Below are 27,705 nucleotides of genomic sequence, written 5' to 3' on the forward strand. Positions count from 1 at the left end.
AGGTAGAATTTTGATTTTTTTGTGTGAGAACTTTATCGTAAGATATGTAGGTAGGTTTGTACATTTGTCATGTTTTAATAATGATATAGATATCTTATATATAAACATACACTGTCGATACTATTTAACCAGAATCTGTTGCTGCCCCAGCAAAGATCGATTAATTAAAATTTGAATTATTTTCTAGATTTATTGTGGTATTTTTCATAAATACTAAGTGTCTAACATGACTTTTACTTTTATTTATTATGTGGTTAAATATTTACAGTAATTAAGGTGAATCCTATTTAAACAAAAGTGTGAAGTTATGAGATGTAACACAACTATTTAAGGATCCAAATCTTGTCATTTAATTAGTACATAACTAAAATTATTTTAACCTTTCACAAGCATAATGTAATCTTGTTTCAACAATTCGCATGTTTGCGATTATTTTAAAGGTGAGTATAGTTCACTGCGTACCAGTTTTCAAATCTTTAATTATCTGATGATAGGTTAAATTGGAAGGGCAAGAGGGAGGTGGTTTAATGAGTTTCTAGGAGATAACTAAAATTAAAATGTATACGTAGGCTTAGATTTTAGAATAAATGATTAAAAATTATGTTACTATGCAAAAAGAGAAAGAAGATTTGATCTAATATGCTATATCCACATCTCATAAAAACAAAGATTTCATTCAAAACCAAGGTTACAATTTAATCATGATACAAAGAAATAATTTAAATGACAATAAAGATTACATTCGTGTATGATATTAAATTCATTACATATGAATTTATATTGTAGATAACTGCATTTCATTTCTCTGTCTTTTGAATTTTATTATTTTTATTTATTTATTTTCTTCTTTGAATTTTCAATCTTAAGTTAAAAAATGTGTTATCTTAATTGTAAATCATTGTAGACTGAAATACATATGAAATTTAGGAATTACAGTGTTATAAAATAATTAGAAAATGTAACGCAACATTTTTTTCTAGAAAACACTGTACCATTTACCTCAGTAGTAACTAGTGTCACCTGTGGTGTCATGAAACAGATGCTTTAGGATAGGGCTTCCAGGTTTAACAAATAAATGACACGACACCTAAATGTTGCATGGAGCTTATGTATACTAACAAATTATTCATTATTTGCTTGAAATTCAAATGTAAGGGCATTCTGCATTTTATCTGGCAATCCTGCTCAAGGCGTTATGGAAGCCCATACGTAGTCTTGGAGTTTCTGACATGGTTGAGTGTGAGGGTTGTTTTCTGAATACAGAAAAACAGTGGTCAGCTTTCACTTCTCAGTATGTCAGCATTTCAACCCCTATCTGAGCCTGCAAATTCCTCTTTTTAATCTGCTATTTGTTTACACATAGAAGCAACTGAGTTATGTTAGGGGAAATCGGATCATTAAGTATATTAAATATACAGCCATATTTTTATACATAATTTCTAAGCTGTGTATATCGTGTGTGTCTTTTTTGAAAATAAATTTGTGTGAATTGTGTCATAAGTATTTTATTTCCCAATCCTGAATATTTTGCATTTATTTTCATGGCTTAATTATCTAAGGTTTTACTTACATTATTTTGAAATTGTATTTGGCTTAAGTAGGTTATTAGTGGTTAATAAATTAAATGAATAGCTATATATTTTTAAATGAAGGTTTTATGTATTTGTTTTTAAAGTTTTTCCTATCTTTCATTGTTGGAATTTATGATTAGTTTTCATATAAAAGACAAAGGTGCACACATCACTAGTAATTGATCTAATATTGTGGTACAATGATGTTTGTTGCAGATAGGTCTATGTACATAAGATCCTTATACCTGTAGGAATGACCGATCCCATTCAGGCATTTTTCATGTCTTCTGCTTTGAAAATTAATGCTAATTGCAACCTTACAGGGAAACAACTAATTTGATCTCCTTATAATGTTGTTTTGAAGAAAACTAGTTGAAATACAAGCGTCTAAATGTCAGTAAATGTTATCGCTCATAATTGTCAAAGAAAAAAGAAGAACCATTTATTCTGTAAAGGAGTATAAGGATATCCTCTTAGAATTTTAGATACATAAACTAATGGTATTTGTGTAACTTAAATGAAAGCATCCTTTGTCATTATTAAAGCAAGATAACTGAGTGGCTTGTCTTCAAGAGATATTTCAAGGGTACTTCTTTATTACCAACATAAAAAAAATGTGGTTTTCAAATAACTCTGGAACAAATCATAGTGTTCATATTTTAGTGGATTATGATAAAGGATTACAGAAAAATGTTCGATGATATTATAAACATAGAGGGCAATATACATTAGAGTTCCATTGCCTAAATATATGCCGATGTGGGATGGAAGTATTAAAAAACTAACTCAATCCCCAGCTTTGATTTTAAGATACCAATGATGCAAGGTGGTTTTATTCATCAAGAGAGCCTGACAGAGTGGCCAATGTGTGCTAGGTATTGTCACCTTCTACTATTTTTCCCCTCTCAGGGAAAATTTCTTAAGCCTCTAAGGCATAATTTTCCACATTTCTAGATGATTCCTTCAATCTGTAACTTTTATGCAATACCTTGTCATATGGGTTTTTATTTTTTCATAAATAATTTAAAAGCTTAATGGTTTTAATATTTAAAGAACAGATATTTAGAATACTGACCACTCTTGTGTTTAGATGGAAAAATTATGCATGATTACTGTGTTTTTAGATATCTAGCTTGAATCAATTTAGATCATGATAATAATCAAAGTGTATTGTCTAATTAAAGGAGCTGATACATGATCACTGGTTTTTGCTGTAGAGTTCAAAGCACTCTTAATTAATTTAGCTAATTAGAATTAAAGATTTTAAAAACAAAATTGAGTTACTATAATTGTACAGCTTTCCTGTTAAAAATAATAGTGATAGTTGACATGGTTGCAGTAACCCACAGGGTAGATATTTTCTAGTGAACCAGTTGTAAATGTACCTTTGTGAGAAGGTCATTTTAAATAACACATACCCATATGCACATAAACACACGCAAGTATATAGAAATTTCTAAAAGCCTATGGATCCTCTATCTAGAAAGAACCCATGATGTTTCAGGAGACTCACATCCTCATACAGAGTTGTGTGAGGGTCATGATATATGTCATAGTTGTGGACTGTACTTGTAGACAAATAGAAGCTCCTATTTTGAAGGTTGTTAAACCTTTTAAATAATGATAAAGTTTGGCTTGAAAATAAATTTTGAGCAATGATTTCTGAAATTTTCCCTGGTAGTAAATTCAGGGCTTTGCACAGTACATCAACCTCTTCTTGATATTGGGAGCACATTCCAGCTTATAAAATAAAGTATCTTTGTACATAACCATTCTTAGTGAGAATATGAGTCCTAATTCATTTTTAATCCATAGCCTCAAATTGGTATATAGTCTTTACCACAACTGAAATATAGCAGTATTGGTTACTTTGGATTTTTAGGGGAGATGGTGACTGTTGTTAAGTAACAGAAATCCAACCGAGTAAATTTTAAAGATCTAATTGGCTTTATTAAATGATTCACCAGGGGCGCCTGGGTGGCTCAGCCGGTTGAGCGTCCGACTTCAGCTCAGGTCACGATCTCACAGTCCGTGAGTTCGAGCCCCGCGTCGGGCTCTGGGCTGATGGCTCAGAGCCTGGAGCCTACTTCCGATTCTGTGTCTCCCTCTCTCTCTGCCCCTCCCCCGTTCATGCTCTGTCTCTCTCTGTCTCAAAAATAAATAAATGTTAAAAAAAAAAATTAAATGATTCACCAATTGGACAGCATCCCATCTGGCAAATACAGGGGGCCCCTGAGGAATTTTACAAAATGGAAGGTTTTTATAGAAGAAAGGTGGGACAAGAAAGTTATTAGCAAAACGAAAGGAAGGGAAGGAAGGAAAGGATTGTTCCAGGCAAGGCGGCTTTCCCATAGGGGGGGTAAGAAAGGGATTTATCATGCAAATTACCTCATCTTCCTTTGGGGAGGAGAGAGGGCCCTTGTGTCCCTAATCGCTAATCAAAAATAAAAGTTTCTTCTGACTGACGATTAACACTGGATTTCTGGGAGGGAGAGGTTGAAACTGCAAATAGATTAGGTACGAGGCTCCTGTATAGGAATGTGGTCCAAGTGATGCCATTTTGAAAGATGAAAACGGCAGGCAATGGTTTTCTTTTTAATATTTCTGAAAAGAATATGCTCAACATGCTTGTTTTCTCTCAGAAATGATCCATTTTGCTCATTCTTGGTGTAAAATTCTATACCACAAAACTACGCTTGCCAATTACCTATCTCTGCGAACACCCATGAATTTAACTTTTAATAAACATTTATTAATTGTAAACTACATTGTAAGCATTACATAAGTCTAAAGACTAAACTAAACACTTGGATTTAATACATATTTCTCTCATGAATGTTCTGAAGGCTTGTTTGAGTCATTCATTTTATAAATTTTTCTTTCTAAAAAACTAATCAACTTTACATATGGGAACCACTTTCTCCAGATGAACTCTCGTTTTCTAAATGTATTCTATAATCTCTTAGCTCTGTCAACCTAAAATAAAGAGCATACTGTTTGATGAAAGGAAAAAAGGAAATTTAACATGAGGATGGTGTGAATATTACGAAATAAATGTAAGACCTCAAGATTATGCTGCACTAAGCTAGTACTATTAGACAAAAGACAATATATATTATATTAACAGAAGGCTTTCAAGCTTTTTATAATTCATAATAATTATAACATTTAATCAGTTTTTGCCTTATATGGATCTTAAAATTTTAAACCTTTTTGTCATTTTTTTTGTGAAAAGGAAAGCATTTACAATATGGACAATGTACGATTATATCTTAAAATATAAAAACAAATATAATACTGTTCAAGTGGGAAGATAAAAGAGAAATCAAGCAGTGACCCACTTTTAATAGTAACCTCTACTATGCTTATTTCTGGACTTTACTGTTAAACAGAAAAAAAAATAGATTTTTAAAGAGAATCCTCAAAAATGTCTCAGGAATAAGATAGAGGAAAGGTAAATGAATTGATTATTCAGCTGGACAGATCTCTAATGGAGACTTCCTTTTAAACGATCTTTCAGTTTATGATATGCTTTTACTCAGGACACAGAGGGCAGGTGTTTCTGACTTCTAGAAGGGGTAATGGGCTTTAACTTGTCTCTGCTAGATTCACTTTACTTATAAAGAAGTGTCCTGACCTTGAGGCTCATTAAACTTTTGAATGCGCTCTGGAGTAGGTTACTGATCTCAGTATCTGGAAGTTTTTCACTGCAGTGGAGTCTCAATCATTTGGGATATTTGAAGGCTGTTCTTTCTTTCAGTCACAGAAGTAGGTTAGATCATTTCACACGTTTATATATTTCTTTAGCTTCTGTGGTTCATACTGTCATAAAGTATAAAGGATAACTTGCTTCCTGTTATGCAAATATAGAAATGTGAATATTCTAGTTATTTAATTTTCATTTTAATATATTATACTAAATTATTTTTCGGCAGGCAAATTATAATATTATTCATGGTATAAATAGATTATCAGCACTTTTATTTTTACAATTATTTCTGCAGCATACATGCTTATAGTTATTCTTCTTACGTCATTAATCAGAATTTGTAAATGTCCCAAAGTTTAATATACTTTACAGATGATCAAAGGCAATAACAGGATGACACAATATAAATAAAAATATGCATCGGGGCGCCTGGGTGGCTCAGCCGGTTGAGCATCCGACTTCGGCCCAGGTCATAATCTCACGGTTTGTGAGTTCGAGCCCCGCGTCAGGCTCTGTGCTGACAGCTCAGAGCCTGGAGCCTGCTTCGGATTCTGTGTCTCCCTCTCTCTCTCTGCCCCTCCCCAGGTCATGCTCGTACTCTGTTTCTGTCAAAAATAAATAAACTTAAAAAAAATTACAAAGAAAAATATGCATCATGTCATTAAAAACATATATGTTAAATATATACATACCTATAATGTTAAATATATGCATACATACATGTATGCAAAATTATAAAAAAGGAGATATTTGAATATCTCTTTTCCATTAAGAGTAATTTTTTCATCCATAGTTCAGAAAATAATATAAAGGTCTTAAATGTAAGATTTTTATGACTCACTTTGAAGAATAAATGAAGTGAATGAATAAATTGATATAAAAAGAATACCAACAATGCCTTTACTTTAGATTTGACTGAAAGGAAAATCTTTCATCTATATCAAGTGACCAACTCCTTATGTATGCTGATGAATAACTAGGGGAAAAATGCATTTGTGAAGTGAACAGAAAAAGCAAAAAAAAAAAAAAAATTCAAGTACGCTTTCATAATTCCAAAACATATGTAGAATATATCATAAAGCATAGAGATTCAGCGTATTTGACCCATTCTCTCTAGCCTGAAATGTTTCAGCAAATGCATACCCATAATAGTTAACACTGTGGAATAACTGTCCTTGGCACTGACTCTAAAATGTAGTAACATTGCTTTTATATATGTATATATATTTGTGTGCTGCATGTCCAACATTAACCCAGACAGCCCCCAAGGACAATGAATATTCAGTATTCAAAATCAGCTCTTAAAAGGCTTGAAACAAAATGTATGTGACTATAACTTTAGTAATAATATTTCATTTTCTCTAGTTTATCTGGCACTACTTCACATTTGGGAAATTTGATGCTGAAATAGAGGAAATCTTTCCTTCCCATCCTACTTGGTTCTGACCTTCAACCTCAGCCTTTACACTTGTCCTATTCAGATTTGCATTCCTGACTTAACAGATAGGTGGGAGGTGGTAATTTAATAAAAGGCGGTTATATTATTCATACAACTACTTGAAATAGGTGCACTTTAAATAAAAGCGGCACACAAGTAACCCTAAGCAGTAACTAAAGTATGCATTTTAAATTTATGTTGAAATTTAAGGTATCAAGTATAATGTGTGCTAAACTTCTGTGTTCTTAAAATTCTGGACTATTTCAGTAAAAACAATTTGTTTTTGTCTTTTGACTACATGAAATAAACATGTAGTATCCATGCTAAAGGGTTTCTCCATAAGTATTTTTTAACCTAATGAGAAACATTTTACTGATTTAAATATGTGTTAGGTTGACTAATTTCTGCATTATACTGCGATGTGCTTTTCGGTATATTAATTTTTACACATAATAAATTACTCTATAGGTTGTGGATAGGTCACGCGAGTTTGTTTTGTCCTCAAACTACTAGAAAGTTGTTTCTTATAAATCAGTATGTTAAGAAAAAAAAAGTTTCATCCTGTAAGTAGTATCCCCTCCTTATTTTGAGAAAAGTAGTATTATTTGCAGAATGTTCATGTGTCCTGAGTTATCCATTGAAAGCACAAGATTATGTCCTGTGCTTCCTTTTACTCACACAATTATTTGGATTAGACAGTAAATTATTTGACCCCTGCAATTATTTGTTCAAATTCATTTTATAAACCTGAATTTCCATGGTGCTTAATTATTGTAATTTACTGAGGAATTTTAAATTCTGATTGGTATAAACAAAATATATTTAAACTATATATATTCACGCTTATCATGAAACAGGGAATTCGAATTCAAGAACATAGGAAAATAAGATTTGATTGCTTAAAAAGAGGAAAATTTCTATTTTCTTTAATAGAATATTCTCTATAGCATTATGACCAGGTAAGTTATAATAACTACCATATAATCCTGGGTTGTAGCTAACTTGTTTTATAATTCATGATATTATATTACAAATATATATATATTTTGATTGCTCAATATGAGTTACCACCAGGGACATGTAAATATTCATTTTCATTTTATTTCTGTCAATTACGGTGCCTGACTTTTCCAATTTTAATTGATGTGTCTGCTAAATGGTGACCTAGGGAAAAAACGTTTGGTGATTTGTTCAGAAAATGAATTTGTAAGGAAAAATAAATGTGAGAATTGGAGAAATAAATTAAGAAAAATATATTAACTAGATAATCTACTTGAAATAAATGGAAATACCACAGAAGAAAAATTATTCTGATCAGTATGTTCTTATGTTTGTGTTAAAAAAAACAAACAAAAGAAACAAAAAAGCCAACTATTTACCAGACTGAAACAATCCAGTTATGCCATTTAGTGTAATTCTTAATTTGTAATTATATTTTAATTTATATATGTATATATATTATTACAATCGATTTTACACAAAAGAATTGCTTTTTATCACAATTGAACACTATTTTCCGCACATTTTCATTATATATCTATTACGTGCCAGATGCTGACCTAGCCAATGCAGTTTCTGCTCTCATTGTGCTCATTGCCTAATATAAAGATTATAGAAAGGTAGGAAGAAATATCCGTCATCATTATAAATAAATAAAATACTTAAAATCATAAAATCTAAATGATTGGATTTGGAAATTCTACCTCATAATTCAGTACATTTTATAAGACTGGACCAAATTCAATATCTTTTTTCCTGTCACCCTTTTATAAGAAAACGGATTCCTTTTAGGGAATAAATTTATTATTATTATTTTTGTACACATTAAAAGGTTTGGTTTTTACATAATATAAATGATGAAGTAAAGTAAAACCAGAAAATGTGAAGCATTTTTTAACTTTTTAATTACATCAACATTTTCTAGTACAGGTTTCTGTATGATATGTTGATTTAATATATATAATTTGGAATTTTTTCAATTAAACATATAACCAGTTATTTGTAGATATTCTAATGACTCATTCTAGAATGCTTACAGGCCACACTTTTTTTTTTTCTATACTCTGATCGTGCATAAGTAATGAAGTGGGGATTGTTCTGTATGTAACTTCAAAAGTTTAATCTCCACATAATTGGTGCTTGATATATAAAACATACCTTTCCCACACAAAACTCATTTTCTAAAATACCAAAATTGACATTTTTAGAAACCCACGCAACGGATTGACTTGACAATTAGAAACCAAGGCTAACACTGAAAGACGTTGACACGACGTGGGTCTGGTATAGGGAGACGACTTATTTCCAGTTGTATTTGTTTCTTTTCCAGTAACATGCAATTCTAAACTCCCAAACGCAGGCTCCTTTTCTTAGAGTATTTTTCTTTCTTTTTCACAGCACGGAAAAGGATATGCTAGTCAATTCTACAGGATTTACCTGAAGCAGCATGATTTGCACAAAGTCGACCAACAAAAGCATCAACTTTTCAACTTCATTATCTTGGCCATCAGTTAGTTGTGTGTAACCGAGTACTAGATTGCCGGCGGAGTCATCGTGGCCAATTATAGGACCTAATTGCTCTCAGCAGGCCTGAGAAATGAGTTGAAATGTGCAGAACTGTAGAAACTTTAGAGGCAACTGCTTTTGCCTCTCCGATCAGTGTGTGCCTGTTTACAGCACTATATATCTTTCTCTCTCCAAATGTCACTGAGCCCTTTACATGTTTATATTCACCACGAGAAGCCAGTCATAAAGATAAAGGAAATTTGTGCATTATAAATGCAATATCACTGTTTTAAACTTGACTGTTTTATATTCTTTTTGTGTGATCGAGTGTTCCCCAAACTATTCCAACTTTACAAGACAGATTGTGATTATGTTCTTTTCACCTGTGGGTTATAAAAAATGTTGTATTCTGAAGACCCACAAAATATCAAAGACATTCTGTAGTTTATACACCATGTTGCAAAGTGTTTACTGTACTATTTCAAAGCTTCTAAATAAATATAAAATATATATATTATATTATATAATTTTCCTAAAATGTGGTACAACTCAGTTGGTTTTTAAATGGATTCATACAGTCCACATCATATAGTAAAGTGAAGGTAATTCAGGGTCCCAAAGATAAACTTACTAAGAAAAGAATAATCATTAATAGTTTCCTCCCAATTTTCATCTTATACAACCCTGTTTTTCCTTGTTTAAAAGAAAATGAAGCTCTAAGCTACACAATTTTGTCAAGAACTTGTACTGAATTTTCAATGCCAAAGATATAGCTGTCGATGTTATCAGAAGAGCACTGAATATGTAATATCAGAATATCTAACAATCTACGTTCTTTCGATTCTATTTCTATGGCTTTGAATTTAGAATCATTTAAAGCTTTTATAAAGAATCTATAAATCCACCTGTATTTGTTGTTAGAAAAAAAAACAAAAACAAACACTGGGTGTCTGTACATTTTGTGGTGTAAAATACGTAATTGAGATTACTATTTTAAGAAGTCCTCAACCATATAACTCACACAGAATTTTATTTTACATAGTTTTACATAGTTTTGTGACTCTTACTAACACATGAATATAAAATCTATTTATAACTCTATATGAACATATAGAGATATATAAGTATCTGAACTGGTAAAGAGTAACTATAAGATATAAGTGATCTCTAAATTTAAAATAAGTTAAATAAATTTGGAGATAGAAATATGGTACATTATTGTTTCAGTATTATCTTACATGTGAAGATTTTATAGCTTAAATATAGTCAGTGTTTTATTAATGAGAAAATTCTTTCAGTCAGCCTTGAAAAGTTAAGCTTGCCTTTTATTTTCATGTCCACGAAGTTAATTATTAAATTCATTTAGATGTATTTTCCTTTCTTTTACATAGTTTTCTTTTTACCAGCTGTTGTTTATTGCTTAACTAAGAGAGAAATTAAGAGAGAAAAATCAGAGGATGTGAGATAATCTTAGCAAAAAACAGAATTCTCAAAGCTCCCTCCTAAGAAAGCCTTCAACGTTTCTAAATGTTTGCCCAATCCAAATTACAGATCAATTTTGACACATTTACCTTAACTGCTAACTGATCTTCTGGATTCAGTGAAAGTTTGAGCTGTGCTATGTTATTAAAGAGCAGACTAAAGCTTAACACATAACAAATGTTTCCCACCTAGTTTTATGGTCATGTAAATGGGAATATTTTCCTTCGATTTAACAATAAAATGCATACATATTTTCAGAGGACCTTGATATGTAGATTTGAGTGATATCTTGGCATCACTCATTTGACTTATCAAATGACAGAGATTAATACGTCGTAATCCCAATCATTTTATCTACTGAAGTATGTGTAATATTCCAGTCTTTTGGGGACCCTTTAAAAATACGTAAAACCAATCCATCGCCTATGACACAAAAGCACATACGTTCACAAAAGTGCAGCAGTAACATTTTCTCAAACTTTTGGCGCTACTTCATTAAGATTTTGAATGATAGACTATTTTAATAAGGATATGTTTCTATATAATTTAGCTGGAAAAATGTCTGTTTGTTGTAATTGCTTTTTAAACAAGAAAATGATTTTCTTGTTGAATCACTGCTTTAATTAAAACCTTTCATTCATCATTTTCCAATTATGGCGGAAAACACACATCCATCTGCCTTATCACATGCATTAAAAATAAGGTTATATTCATTTCATGTATTATGTTTATATTCATTCATTCAATGTTAAGAAGGTTTCTTTAATTATTTAGACTTTTATGTCATCGTATATCATCTCCCTTGAACAAACTTCTTATGCCATATATTTACGCATTCGTTTTTTATATATCATAGTAACAGTTATTCTAATTTACATTCTAATTATTAAATTATATCATTAATCAACAAAAGCAAACAACAAAAACAAGAAAATTTTACCCAATTTGTGGGAAAGATAGAATTTGCTAAAATGCTAAACAGTTATTAATCATGTATTGTATCCAGAATAAATCAGAAGTTACCAGAGAGTATAATGATATAATTTTAGGTATTTGGCTAGGATGTTTTCTACCAATGACAGGGGGACTATAAAATAGAAAAATGCAACCAATCAATAATAAAGGTTTACAAAAAAACATGTATTAGATTACCATGAAAAGGAATTTTAGAATAGTTTTTCTGTTTAATCTAGTCATCTTAATATCCAGTCTTACATAATTCCATACATATCAAAAAATACTATCTAAATTATCAGATGACATTTCATCAATAAATTACTTCAGAAACGAATGATCATGACATTTACTTCTTGATAAACACGGTTCGTTCTAAAGTAGTAAAAATGTCAAAATATTTTCCTGTGGAAACAGTGTCTTAATGTTTCAAAGGTATGTCAAACGACAATTTTTAGAAGTATTTTCTCCACGTGTAAAATTCTAATTCTTATCTTGTAAACATAATTTTGTGAAATCATTTTAAATCAATATTTAAGTATCACATCATAATTACTTTACAGATATAATGGTATCACTCTAAGTGTATCATCTTTCTTGGGAACTATTGAGAAATATGTATATTTTGTTTTTTGAAGATATTAAATGCAATGCCTTTATCAAACATTGCAAATTAAGTACTATAGTAGAGGATTTAAATATTTTAATTACTCCCGTTTCCTTTTAATTTCCTCCTGTTTCATTTCTTAATAGTGTTATAATTTGCCGCCGGATCTCCTGTACTGTAGAAACCTTCTTATTTCTTCAATAAGAGGAAGAAAAAACATCCTCACAATTCTCAACATAAACTTTAATAACTGTCTATTAATTATGCCGTTTTAACTTTACAAAAATAGTTTACTGGAGTAAAATTAATATTTAATACAACTACTGACTCAGAATGTTGCAAATGTTAGGCAGCATAAAGAAAATTACTTACGGTGCTGACTGATCATAGCACTGTTATTTGTCATTACATGTGGTTTTCTTTCTCCCCCTCATATTTCTATGTGTGCTTTTAATACCCGAGGAACTCAAAAACATTTAAAATCTTGGTATACTTGATAATTTTTCTGAAAATCTTATATTTTTCATATTGCAATTTCTTGGGTTCTTTATCTTTTTCAAAACTCTAATTTTGTAGTGGTAAAGGCTTTGCACTTAACATCCTTTTTATGTTCCTTTTTAACAAGGAAAAACAGAAAATGACAAAATTCCATATTTTTTATGCCATGGAGTAGTAAAATTATTTTATATATATTGTTAGCACTTCAAGGAATATCCCTCTGCTAGGTCGAACAAAATCCTTATACAGTAATTTGTGAAGCTACTGTTCAATAGAATATTTTTGTTTCTTCTAAAACTTGGCATAGGTTTTAGATTATAGCATTCTATGAGAATGCTGGGAGATGGGTGCCGCCAGAGTATTGAAGGCAATAATATGACTAAAATTCTAATACCTTTAGTGTGCATGCATGTATTTCTAACCACTGTTATTTTTTAAGTATTTGTAAAATTAGAAAAATGACTTTTATTTCTTGAAAACTTGTCACATGCTTAGTTTGAAGTTTTACACTTCAGACGTTTTTGAGTTGCGTGCAATTTTTGCATTAATGATGCAAATATTAAAATCTCGCATGAGACTCAAAAACTTCTGAACGATAGAACTCAGACTTCCAATACATCCGTACATCATAGAGCTGAAAGTAAGCAGGGAATTTCAGCTCTAAACACATTTTCAAGACAGTTATCTGTGAGTGAAAACAGGGTATTATAACAAAAGATGAGTTTAAATCTTAACTATAGTGTTTGTTACTGTGAATGCTATAATAATACATAAGTAAAATGAGTGTAAATGTAATATATTATTTTATACTGCTGTATACACATGAAATAAATAAAACTAGGATACATATTATGCCATTTTTCCATGCATGGATCTTCCACTGACGCCCGTGGGAGCTTTGAATAAAAATCAGTGGCAAAATATGCCCCTAAGTTTAAAAACAACTAATGCTGATTTAGTAAATTCAGTCTTAATATAACAGGTCTAAGGGGACATCTGTTCAAAACTGAGTCTCATTCGAAGAAACATATGCTAGGTTTAAAGGATTTTGCGATATTTACACTTTTGAAAGTAGGCATTTAATTCTATATGATTCTCATGAGACCCACAATGAATATTTTAAATGTATATATTTTTCCACCTATTGTTATATTTTCTTCTTAAGTTTTTTGATTTGTAGTAATACCAAGGGCCCACAAGGAATAATGTAGATGTTTGACACAGGATATTATGAGTGCCTTCGAGCAATAAAAGGAAAATATTTTATCTAAAATTTTAGACACAAATTATTTCATATTTAAAATCAATGGACACATAAGAAAAAAATAAAATTCATATGGGTATCATATTCCAAGAAGAAAACGTAAATTAAGGTATAGTGTTTTTTAATAATGATAACAATAATCTGGACAAATCTTACAGAAATTTATATTCCGAAATAACTAAAAGGTAAAAGAAAAGTGTGCTTTGTAACCTAATGTGTGGTTTACGTAACCAATTTTCTTGAGTTCAAACTACACATACCTGGACAGAAACTCATTTTATGAAGCAACAAGGGATAAGGATAGGACTAGGTATTTCTCTTGCTCTTTATGTCTAATAAAGCTAGCCTTATGGTGGAAAAAAAACTAATAAAAATATACAGGAATGATTCTCAAGAGAATGTTAACAGTGATAGTTACAAGTTGCTTTGTTCCCCTAGACCTGTCCCTCCTGTCCCTTACTTTTACCCTTTCTGGGAATCATATCATGGACTCTTCTATGTAACCAAGATTATGAATTTTCAGATGTAAAAATTAAATTTTGTTAAATTACACACTTCTATTAAGGTCCAACAATGAGGAGAGGTAGGAATGCATAGTAATATCTGCCTTCATGAAAATTCTAGTTTGCTTTGAGAACCAAAGAAACTATAGGAAAATGTTAAATAATTCAACAGTCAAATAATTAAGTAATCAAATTTGTGGTCAAAACCCAATAGTGGGTCACAAGAGTAATTCAGTGTATTAAGACGATAACATAAAAATAAAACTAGAAGTAAATAGAATAGGAAAAAAAGTAGAGTAGAAGAGTATGAAAACACGTCACTCATGGTAAAAACAAATAGTTCTTTGTGAAACATTTTTTTTTCCGATACATGTGTAAAATAGGTCACAATGTGAAATATATTTCTCACTGTGAATCATTACCCAAATGTTTGAAAAGCACCGCATCGTATGATCACTATTTCAAATTTAAATTTCTTTAATGCTATAGAAAGTCAGGGGAGATCTTTTCAAAAAGTTATCTCACATCTGAATTTTGATCTTTACTTTTGTAAAATATGAAGTACACTTAGCTGTGAAATTCTTATGAGAATTAGGTGAACTGACATGTGTGAAATGCATAGCACAATGCTAACGCACATTAAGTGGTGTATTTAATTATTAATATTGCTTTTCATCACTTTGTCGCTATTCTTGATGCTCAAAAGTATGGAATACAGGCAACAAATGGAAATCATTCCTTTCTCAAAACTCTAGTCTGCTTCTGAGTTGTATTTAAGCAGCGCTGATTGCAAAATTGCAAGATGAAAGTTAACTTGCCTTTGGTATCTACTCATCAGCTCAGTTCACCTTTGCCTCTCTATTTATTGGTGGTATGGAGTCCAGGAAGTAAAACTCACAGCTGCTGAGCTCCAGTCATTTCCCTCACCCCCTTTGCAACTCTCAAATAGCCCTCCATCCCTACTATTGAAAAATATATATATGTATGATTGCACTAGGATATATTTACCTGATATTTCCCCTTGACCCCCAGTGTGCTTTTTGAATAACTTTCTATTTCCATGCAAATAAATGTTTGTTGGAGTTACTGAATAATTGACAGAATCATATTTTTTTGCATATGATATAGCATAAAATGAGTCTGGACAGTGTTAAATAACAAAAATTCAATTGAGTAAATTTTAAAGTTCTAACTGGCTTTATTGAACAATTCAGAAATCTGACATCTCATCTAGCAAGTAGAAAAGAGCTCCAAAGGGCTACAGAAAGGGAAAGGTTTCATAAATCCAGAACAAGGGAATCATAAACCAAACAAAGGGCTATTTCAGGCAAGATAGGCAAGATCGTCTCCCTTTGGGGGGCTAACAGGGACTTATTATGTGGATTACTTCACTGGTGCTGAGCAGAGAATTCCAGACTGACTAAGATTGCGTTTCTGGGGAAGGTTGAAACTACAATTAGGTTAGGAATAAAGCCCCTGTTTGGCAATGCGGGCCTAGCAGAAGCAACTCCATTTTGGATGTGTGGTTTCCTTTTTAACAATTCCTTCCTTTAGATCAGACTGTCAGCTTGACTGAGATATGTCATCAAAATTGAAGGCATTAGCACCCCTCTCGGCTACCACTCGCAGCTTTTGTTGTTTCTTTGTGTGGTTTCCATAGGTCACTGTTCCAGGTTCATAGTCCTTAGATTCATCATTCTCTTTGCTTCTTTTTTTGAAATCCCAGTCTTGGGGAGATCATTTTCTTGGTGGTTAGCAGCTGTGAACATACATTTAAAGCTTTTGAGAGAATACAATGCACTAGGGAGATTATTATAATTATAATAGGCAGGATAGTTTTTAATGTGTGGCGTGCACTTTGGAGCCATGGTCCCCCACACCCAAACCCATCAAAATCAAAAAAGTCAAAGAAAGACCCCCCTAAAAGAGTCACCTTTTTCAGCCAAGTGGCTTGCTCAATGATCTTATATAACTGGGTTTCAACTTCCACAGAAGTATTAATCCAGGTACAGCACATTGGTGTTGGCCATAGCACTGATACCTTCTTGCTGAGCTTAAAGATAATCAAGGGCTGGGGCGCCTGGGTGGCTCAGTCGGTTGGGTGTCTGACTTCGGTTCAGGTCATGATCTCACAGTCTGTGAGTTCAAGCCCCGTGTCGGGCTCTGTGCTGATAGCTCAGAACCTGGAACCTGCTTCAGATTCTGTCTGTCTCCCTCCCTCTCTCTCTGCCTCTCCCCTGCTCATGCTCTGTCTCTCTCTTTCTCAAAAATAAATTTAAAAAAATTTTTAATTAAAAAAAAAAGATAATCAAGAGCTATCTTGTCCTTAAGAACTACCTTGGTCAGCAACGTCTAAAAATTTTTCTTGGGTAGCTATTGTTTTAGAATCAGATTCTACAATATCTTCAAGAATTAGAGAGAGGTTTCCCATCATATTCTCATTTACATTTACTCCTGGCCAAGGAAGTATGGCCCTGTCAAAGGAAGCAAATCCTGAGTCGCTAGTGCCTCCTGAGAGGTTCTTTCTAATTGGATGGTGTGAATTCAGGGGAGTCAATTCACGAAGTATCTTAGTTTGTGGAAAATTAGAGGCACAGTTGGATAACCCAAGAGGCATGGCCCAGTTATGTACCAGCCATAACTAGGTATTCAGGTCCAAGAAGAATGATAAGTATCATAGACAAAGACAAAGCCAATTAGGGCACAAACCATTCCCATTAAGGAGGTTCTGTTAATGGATTCGTTTACAGAGATTAATGCATTTGCCCCATTCAACCCAGGGCTCAACTAGGTTCTCAGCACATTCAGAAAGTAAATCTCATTGTCTGAAATAAAAAGGCCTTGCAAAGATGGGTGCTGCTGAAGAGATCTCTTAGTGGGCAGATCTGATCCAGATGCTCATGGCAATGTGGGAGTGGGGTTGTACAAATATTTACATAGGTATATGGGTCTAACTGCCTAAATACAGCTATAATTGGAGAAAGGGAAAAAAACAAGGCACTGGATATTCTGATCATAAAAGTGGAACTTGGTAAGAGACTTCCAAGATTGATGAGTTCACCCCCATTAGCATTGGTGTAGGAAATATGGATGGGGGTGTTGTGTATCTTTCCAGACCAATGTCAGAGTAAAGGAAAGAAAGAGAAGGAAAAAAAAAAAAAGCTTTCATGTTCAGTTAAAGTATGAAATGTGGATCTGGTGTCCTGGGTGGAAGGAGCCTACATTCATGTCAGCTGCTTCTATTCCTTGTCAGTTTGATCTGGGGGTCTTCAGCGTCTGTACAGGCCAAGATGTCAGGTAAAGCCTTCTTTAGCTGTGAGATGTGTACCTTAGACTCAGTGTCTTCTAGATTTGCAGCAGTGTCAGTGGTCAAGAAGACTCAGTAATGTTCTTTCCAGTGGGGCTCAGGTTGATGTTTCCAGAATACCCAGTCACTAGGCTTCAGACAATGACCAACAAACAGAATCTTTTGAATTGGGATCTTGGATCCCAAGACTTGGAAGTCTTCTTTAATCTGTTGATACTTAGAAACGTTAAATAATGATCGTATATAAGACACTAAATAAGACATTTACATATTTATTAATATATATTAATATAAGGCATTAAATACTTTTGGTAAGGAGTCATACTATCATGACAACAAGGGATCAGCAGAAAGTTGTATACCAATAGACATTGGTCTACTGGTGACTATCTCATGTAGAGTTCGTTTGTTTCCCGAAAGGGATCTGCGAGCAGTCAGCAAGGCCAGAGGCAATACCTTAGGTCAAGGGAGTCCAGTAGTTCCAAAAAGTTTAGAGATTTTGAGTTTGAGGATCCCATTAGTTTTCTCGACCTTGCCTGATGACTGAGGATAATAGGGACAGCAATCATTCCAAGAAGTCTGCAAGATTTTCATTAAGGCTCATATGATTTATCCAGTGAGGTTGGTGCCTCGATCACTGGAGATTGTGGAAGGTATGCCCCAAGTGGGAAACACAGTCTCTAATAATCTCTTTGCCATGGCGAGAGCATCAGCATTGTGGCAGGGGGAAGCTCCAAACCATGTGGAAACATAAATAAAATAAGAAATACATATCAATAACCCATAATAAGTAGCAGTTGAATAAAGTCCAGCTTCCAGTGCTGAAAAGGACCAGAAGGATTAAGTCTGAGGCCTCTTGGGACAAAAATAGTTTTCCAGTGTTATGGATTTGACAGGTTAGATGGTAGTAAACTGTTTCTCAATTGTATAGAAGTTGCTATACCAATGTCTATTCATAATTTGAGTCCTCTTAAATGCACCATGGCAGATAAAGGAGTGCAAAAACCCAAAGTTGGGATTTACTAGGGATCCAGGGTAAACTATCATCTTGGGTCTCCCATAGCCCCAAACTGTTTGATTTAAACCACTGCTTGCTTATCTTATTATTATTATTATTTTTTTTCTCTGAATCAGGAACAGACAATTACTATGTGCCAAGAACATCAGGATGACAAAAAAGTCTGACAATGAGGATTAATTTTTTGCCGAAGCAGAATAAAGTCCACCACCTGAGCCACAACTTTTAAGATTCTGTTGCTGTTGTCTGTGCAGGAAAGTCAGCTAGGGCATTTCCTTGAGATTCAGGTTCAGTCCTTTCAGTGTGGGCCCCAATATTGATGAGAGCAATTTCAGAAAGTAAAATAATAGTTCATTTACTTCTCTGTTTTTGACTGGGGTCTCAGAGAGCATAAGAAAACCCCTTTGTTTCCATAACATCCCTCAAAACATACTGGCTGTTAGTATAAATATTAACAGTTTGTCCTTCTGATAACTGACATGGTCTGGTGAGGGCCTGGGATCTGCTTGTTGGTCTAACTTCACTTGTTGGGAAATTCCCCCTTTCAAATAGGCCTTATTGGAAAGCAAGCACCTGGCGAGCTTGGAAATGTCTTTCTTCATTTCTACAACATGACCTGTAAACATCAAGATTACATCAGGATTAGTTAAAGGGGTGCCCTGTAAATCTGCAGTATTTAGTATCTGCTCTATCAAATGGATTTTTTCACTGGTGGTTCTAACCGTAGACTTGTTGAACTTGTAATTTCTTAGCTCGGCAGACCCGGTTCTCTAGAGCTGTCCTCGGGTTGTTCAAAATTATTTTATTTTCCGCTTTTCTCTGTTAATCAATCGCAATTTTTATTTCCTTATTTTGAAAGCTAGGGTTTTAAATTTATCAAATAAACCAGTTCATATTAATCTGTGACTAAATGTCTCAGAGGGAGCATTTCTATTTTAAAAGAAATGTATCAATCCATGTAAAAACTTCTATTGAGAATATTGTGTAATTGAAGACAGTTTTTGTTTTGTTTCATCTTACATATTTACTTTTCTTTGAGAGCAGTTGCTAATCATTGGGTCATTGCTCAACCAGTCTGCCTGGGCGTAAGAAACATTTAATGAATGTTGCAATTATCTAATTTGGAACACAGTCACCATCCTCTTTTTCCCTTTATCATTGTGAGTGACTCTTCTTTTAATCATGAAAAAAGCGAAGAAAACAAGCGTTGGTGTGGTGAATTGCATAAGCCTGAAACTGAATTGTATCCTCATAGTGTGATAGTGTTTATATTCTTAGTTGTGTTTCCTAATTAACAATGGAGAGAATGGCCAACTTCAGGATTTTCTGGCAATACATTTTTCTCAAAATTGATGTGTGCGTGTGTGTGTGTGTGTGTGTGTGTGTGTGATGGAGAGAGGTATTAAGCAACACAAAGGAGACTCATGGAGGAATACATGAAGGGAATCATCCTATATGCAAACACACACATTCTGTGCCCCTTTATTAATTAATATTTAGACTATCAGAAAACCTGGTTGATCTTCAACAAGCTACCATGGACTTTTCTGGTTTTATTTTTGTTTGTTTTAATTTTTTTCTAATGTTTATTTGTTTTTCAAGAGACAGAGAGAGAGAGAGGGAGAGAGAGAGACTATGAGCAGGGATGGGGCAAGAGAGAGGGAGACACAGAATCCAAAGCAGACTCCAGGCTCTGAACTGTCAGCACAGAGACCAATGCGGGGCTCGAACTCACGAACCTCGAGATCACAACTTGAGCCAAAGTCGGACACTCAACCGTCTGAGCCACCCAGGCGCTCCTACCATGGACTTTTCCACTGGTGGGAAATCAATAGTCAATTTCTTTTGACACTCTCTGATAAGAACCCTTATTTTATACCGGGTGACAAAGACCACAAAGAGACAACACAATGTTTATGATAAAATGTACCAAGTAAAGTTGAATTAGAGAGAGAAAGTAAGAAATGTGAGGCCAAAAAGAAGGAAAGAGAATATAACCATTGTCTTCCTTCATTCTCCAGTAAGTTTTAAAAGACTGAGAAGCAGTTATGATTTTCAAAGTTCATGTGGTCGTATACATATATAAGTTAAAACAAGGAGAAAAGTAATGAAAATAAAAGATGGTTGAGGGGCGCCTGGGTGGCTCAGTCGGTTAAGCGGCCGACTTCGGCTCAGGTCATGATCTCGTGGTCCATGGGTTCAAGCCCCGCGTCGGGCTCTGTGCTGACAGCTCAGAGCCTGGAGCCTGTTTCGGATTCTGTGTCTCCCTCTCTCTGACCCTCCCCCGTTCCTGCTCTGTCTCTCTCTGTCTCAAAAATAAATAAAAACGTTAGAAAAAAAAAATTAAAAAAAAAAAAAAGATGGTTGAGTATTTCTAGTTAAAATACAATAAAGAATGAGGTGAAGTGACCTGGTATACCCTAGAAGGGAGTAAAACACAGAAAGGATATATAAATTTTATTTTAAAATCTAAGAATACCAAGCTATCTCATTGGGATGCCTCTGTAGATGCTTGCTTTGTGTGCCTTGCTTCTCTGACAAGGATATATGGATTTACATGACAATGTGTGCAAATATTACTGGGTTCAAAGGTGTCTCAATCATCTTAAGAAAATGCATTTGCAATTATACGGACCAGTACAGGGGAGAAACTGGGAATACTGTGAACAGATCATGCAGAATCAGGTGACACTGGCATAACATTTCATAAAGCTACATGGCAAGTTTACAACACTGATTATTAGTCAAGAGTATTGCTGCTGAGGTGGGAAGAGTGTTTTCAATCGCCCATCAGTTGGGTGAAGTGAACAAAGTATATTAGTATTTTTATTTAAAAAAAATTTAACGTTTATTTATTTTTGAGACAGAGAGAGACAGAGCATGAACAGGGGAGGGGCAGAGAGAGAGAGGGAGACACAGAATCGGAAGCAGGCTCCAGGCTCCGAGCCATAAGCCCAGAGCCCGATGCGGGGCTCGAACTCAGGGACCGCGAGATCGTGACCTGAGTCGAAGTCGGACGCTTAACCAACTGAGCCACCCAGGCGCCCCTATTAGTATTTTTAAAGTTTACATATGAAGCACAGTTTTAGTTTAAATGTAATACTTCCTTTGGCACTCTAGAAGAGTCTATTCCAGTATTAGATATAATAATAATGAAAAGATGAAAATAAATGCACATAATGTAAAAGCATTACTAATTTAGATAATGTTATGAGATAATTCATAACATTAAAAACAAGAAAAATGGGGCGGCAAGGGGGGCCAGTGGGTTAAGCGACTGACTCCTGATTTTGTTTCAGGTCACGATCCCAGCGTCATAAGGTTAAGCTCCACCTCCGGCTCTGTGCTGAGCATGGACCCTGCCTTAGATTCTCTCTCCCTGTGCCCCTTCCTTGTTCATGCAGCTCTCTCTCTCTCTCTCTCAAAATAAATTAAAAAAAAAAAAAAAAAAAACAGAAAAAAAAAGAATTTGGGATAACAGAGATCTATTGTAAATATTTAGCTAAGAAGCAATTGAGCACAATTAACTTTCAGTCTGGACTAGTAAAAATGGAAGAAGAAGGACACAACTGGGAGACATTTCAGAAAACATTATACTTGCTTCCTGACTGATGAAGGAGAGGGAGAAGTAACTATGACGGGGGTTTTGTGTGCACCTGAGTGGATCACGCTGTACTTAAATAAGGCAACATAAAAGAAAGTAAAATCTTTGTGAGAAAGGTAATCTTATTTGTAGCAGGGTTTGCTAATTTCCTTTTATCATTCAATTTTTTGCTATGCTTGCTATCCAAGTGGAAATTGAACTGAGTTATATTTAAACATACCATAAAATTTTAGATTTTTATCCTTATATCAAAAGTAGTCTCTCTACTGTATTCTAGTTTATTCTCCATGTAGTAATATAACTAGAATCATTTAAATTATGTCTCTTAACCTGAATTTTTTCATTATGTTTATGTAGAAATAATTACATATGTAATATGTAATACATATGTAATATGTAAATTAGAAATATTTTTAAAGGTTTTCTTCTTTTTCCCTGTGCAACTTTGGCTAGTGTATATGCCAAAAGGGGTCTTGACTAATTTAAAAAGGATGCAGATTAAGTCAAAAACCCTCTCACTCTTTTTGCGACACATGCATGATACTACATAATGAAGAGGAAGATACATAAATAAAAATAAAGTTATAAGAATCATAAAATCTATTTATTTATATTTCCTTTCCATCTAAGTTCAACTAACATTTTCAGCAGATTTTTTTTTAATTTTGTTTTTTTAACGTTTATTTATTTTTGAGACAGAGAGAGACAGAGCATGAACGGGAGAGGGGCAGAGAGAGAGGGAGACATAGAATCGGAAGCAGGCTCCAGGCTCTGAGCCATCAGCCCAGAGCCCGACGTGGGGATCGAACTCACAGACCGCACGATCGTGACCTGAGCTGAAGTCGGACGCCCAACCGACTGAGCCACCCAGGCGCCCCAGATTTTTTTTTTTTTAAATCAAAACACCTTCACGGTGTTTGACCTTTATTCATCAACTACTATCAGCAATGAATGTTATTTTCTATGTTTTATTTCTTTTTAAGTGGGCCCCACAGAATAATAGGTTTTTAGTGCAGAGCAAGTCTTTGAAAATATTCTGGTCCTTAACCTACTTATGAAGAAAATGAGACCAATATAGACCAGATGATGGCAGAGCATAACCATGAACTTAACGCCTGAACCCTAGCTCTTGACTGAATTCTTCACCTGTTCCAGGCTGCATTTCTAGTCCCTGTGTCTTATTTTAACTTGAAATCCTAGAAGTAACTATATTTAAAAAATACAAAAATAAGTTATAGCATCTAGAACTCCACTTCATATTTTTAAATTTCAATGCTCCCCCTATGCCACATGCTCATTTCTAAGGATGGTTCTCATGTATAAGGCACCATGAAATGTGGCCTAAGAAACTAGACAGTTTTGACTGTCCTTTTATGGTTTATATTTAGAATAAAATGTTGTCTTAACATATGCATTTTTATTCCTCTTAACAACATGCTATGTTGGCAGTGAATAAGCAAAACTAAAGTCAAACAAATATGAGTACATCTCCCAGAGAAATCCCATAAAGCAACTGCTGCTTCACCAAGAATAGGTCTGAATAACTGGACTTTATAAAATCATCGTCAACTAACTTCAACTAATTTAGTGAAATACTGAAAGAGAAAGAAGAAATTAGGTAAAGGGTGGTTTTAGTCATCCACTATTCACCCTGTTGGAGAGGGAGAGATTTCCATCCTAGAGTTATGGGGACGGAGAACATACAACATCTGACACTGGACAGACAGATGAAACTGACAACAATTTATGAGTCATGTATTTTCACAGGCTGGGGAAGAAGGATATCACACGAAACACAGGGCGACACTACCAGGGGCCGTGAGAGGCAGGCTTTCTTTTGGTATCAAGAGGGAGGGATTCTCTCTGGTTCCTGCTGGAGGATGTGACCAGGGAGAATTCAGTGGAGCTAGCAGGGAAATGAAACCTCACTACTTAAGAATGAACTGGGCCTGGTTCCTCTGTCCAGCAGAGCTGTTCGGCTCTTTGGATCTCCTTTTCCAGAGGGGAATGAGGGAGGTAAGATCAGACCATTCAAGGCACTCTAAGATAGGCCAGATGTCAAGGCACCACATAATATTGAGCTTTAATTTTAGTCCTCATATCAAATTGACTCCCCGATGTCTTGACATCAATTTTTATCTTGGTGATGAACTGAGATTTCTGGGTAAGAGAAGTACCTCTCCAACACATGAAGTAGGCACTTGACCTGGAGGAAGAGGCAGTGTGATGAGAAAAAGAACTATTTTGAGTTGCTGCCTAAGCATTCCACAGTATGATAACCCTGCATAGACCCAGAGTCTGGACATTTAGATAAGGACCTGAGCTTAGGATTCCCGTCAAAAGTTCCTGCTTTGCTTTTCCCAGGGCACCTTTTAGAACAACCACTTAGAATCAAGCCAGTGAAAAGTTAGTGATCTCCACCCCAACCACCTTACAGGTGCTTACTACCCTGCTCTCTGTCTCCTTACTCATGGCCTGGGACAGGGGACTGCCCTTTCCCTGGCTCTTTGCCCCCCACCCTGAGATTTGTAACTACTAAACCTTGTGATTTTATTTCCTTTGTGTGAGTATATTGACACTGTGTTATTGATAAAAAATAATCCTGGGTTTTACTTCCCCAAAGTGGGAGCTCAGATGCTGAGGGAGCTATCTGCCAAATGTGTATGGATGACTTATGCCTCCTCATTCAGCAGATCATAAACTGCATATTTTTAATTTAATACATCAGCTACGGGCCCCCCAACACAGAGGGCCACATAGTGAGGTGACCTTCAAAAACAGGAACTTTAGAGGTCTTCCCTTTATGACCAATAAAAGAAATTAAGGAAGCTGGTGGCATTAGTACAGGGACTGCATGTCCCCAAGGCACGTGGATTGAGACTAAACCATATCTGTGGCAATCACGGGGGGTTATTTGCTCTATTTGGAATTCTTTGAAGGGGCCATTAGGTCTATAGAGGGCATGGAAGTTGTATTGAATGTCTTCTTCAAGAGTCCAACATTGTCTGTTTTAAGAAGTGAAATGGATGCCTTGGCCACTATCAATAATCTCTGAAGTTCCAAAGAGGATGAAGAGTATACCGGCAAAGCCTTGAATCGTGGCTTTAGTACAGGTAGTGACATCTGCTACCTTGATTTATATTCTGGGTCTCTGTTAGACAAGCGGTTCCCAGAGTGCTTTACCTCAAAGGAAGCAATTCTTATGTAATACACCAAGAGTTTATGAATATGTACATATGGAGCCATTTGCTGGCCAGGGTATGTGGTGCTAAGATGACTACCTGATGTATGGCTGACCCTTAGGTCCTGTTGTTTTACAAGGACATCCTGAATAAAGAATGAAACCCAGCAACATTCCACCAAGTTCCATCATATATGAGAAGAGTGGCAATATGGCCCATAAAGTTTATAAACTCCCTTTAATTTTTCACTCAATTGCTCTGAAGGGGCTCTCCATGTGGCTAAGGGGTCTAGGAGAGGGTTGATCTCCTCTACCACCATGTCATGTGTCAAGCAACTGAGGAGAGGTGGGGCTACACCACCCTGCAGATGGGATATGTCAGAGGGTCAGATTTGACTCCATCTTGTAGAACGGAAGGCTTGATAACTGTGCAAAGCTTGTGAGCCTTGCAAAGCATGGAGCATGTTAGCTCCACGACCCAAGGCATAATGGTTGGCTTGGTATGGAGGAATAGATGCACAGGGGGCTGTGAGAGACTGTTTTCAGAAGAGCTCAGTGTGTGGCCAAGAACTACCACTCTAATGGTATATAGTGCAAGGCCAAGGAGAGCAGTTTCCTTTATCAGAAGTCCACAGGAAACTTACAACCTCGTGCAGACCTTCTGCATAGGGGAGGAGAAAAACCTGGCAGCCCAGCAACTCCTGTAGACAGCTATCTCCTTTTCCAGGGTTAAGCGATGTTCCCAAGGTCAGGGTTCACCTCTAGTAAAATCCTCCTGTCTATGGTGCTAGTCATGGAGTCAAGCCCTATGATTAGAAAGTTAGCCCTTTGGCATGCTAGTAGCCAGCAGCACTAAGACAAGCCCAGGCACATTGTCTATGGACTTTTATCTTATTTTTTTTTTTAATTTTTAATGCTTATTTATTTTTGAAAGAGACAGAGCACAAACAGGGGAGGAGCAGAAAGTGAGGGAGACACAGAATCCAAAGCAGGCTCCAGGCTCTGAGCTATCAGCACAGACCCCAATGCTACAAACTGTGAGATCATGACCTGAGCCAAAGTCATATGCCTAACTAACTGAGCCACCCAGGCATCCCTGGTAGGGCCTTTTCATTGAGATGGCAGTTGTGTTACCTCCTCCATTGTTTGGGGAGGAACTGGTAGCCAATGCTCTTTCCCCTTCCCCTTCTTCTTCTCCTTCCTCCTCCCCTTCTCCTTCTTCTTCTTCTTCTTCTTCTTCTTCTTCTTCTTCCTTTTTTTTTTTTTTTTTCATCAGTGCCTGGTCCATGGGTTGCCAGACATGTATACTTATACTTGGAGATCAGGAAAATACTTGGGATAGCAGCACGGGAAACAGTAGCAAAAGAAATGGGCAAGGTAGCTGCCATTGCCTGAACAACTCTTATTAAAGTGACTTATTAAGTGACTTAGGTCCCATGATTAATCTTCTGTAGGGTAGTGATGTCCTTCTTTTCCACGAACCACATAATGAGCCATCCCTGGAATCCCTCTGATGGTGCGCAATCACAGTAACGTCCAGATGGCTGTCCAAGCAGCTAGTAATGATTCCCAAGTTAGATCCATGACCAGAGAGCTCTAGCTTATTCCTTGGTAACTAGAGCTGAAGAACCAGAAGACCAGGTATGGTGCTGTGTTATCACTGCTTTTACAGGCAGAGGTCCTAGAGACACCTGCCAAATGTAGACTAAAACTGACAAAACATCATGCTGAGGTATAGGGAATTAACCACAATTCTCTTCTTTAGAACAAGAGCATTTTGGGGTGGAAAGGGAGGGAAATACCTGCTAAAGACAACACAGGGTCCAGTAGGCCGAAGTGCAAGTCCACCAGTAACAAGCAGTTTAGTCCCAGGCAGCCTTCCCTGTATCATGAAACCATTTAAGTTATCCAAGAGCAGTTAATTCAAGCTGACTGGGTCATTGTTGGATCATCTTGTTTAGGGTTGTTTAACTTGCCTCCTAATCACTCCATTGGTGAGGGGAAAATTTCTGCTCCAGAATGGAGTTGGAGACTATGTAGCACCTGACATAGGACAGAATAGAC

At 35.2% G+C, this 27,705-nt stretch overlaps 1 protein-coding gene across 2 annotated transcripts in view; it reads left to right on the forward strand.

Annotated features, from left to right (window-relative positions):
* Positions 1-27,705, forward strand: part of PCDH10 (protocadherin 10) — a 63,683-nt gene that overhangs the window by 31,590 nt on the left and 4,388 nt on the right. Inside the window, exon 5 of one of the 2 annotated variants that reach the window (XM_060654183.3) lies at positions 9,116-11,697. The exons of the other annotated variant lie outside the window; for it this stretch is intronic. Coding sequence (XP_060510166.1) covers positions 9,116-9,135 — 20 coding nt within the window. The 3' untranslated portion in view covers positions 9,136-11,697. Of the gene's footprint in view, positions 1-9,115; positions 11,698-27,705 lie in introns of those variants that run through there. 2 annotated transcript variants of the gene reach the window in all.

This window comes from Panthera onca, chromosome B1 (assembly GCF_046562875.1).
Source record: "Panthera onca isolate mPanOnc1 chromosome B1, mPanOnc1 haplotype 2, whole genome shotgun sequence".
NCBI lineage: Eukaryota > Metazoa > Chordata > Mammalia > Carnivora > Felidae > Panthera > Panthera onca.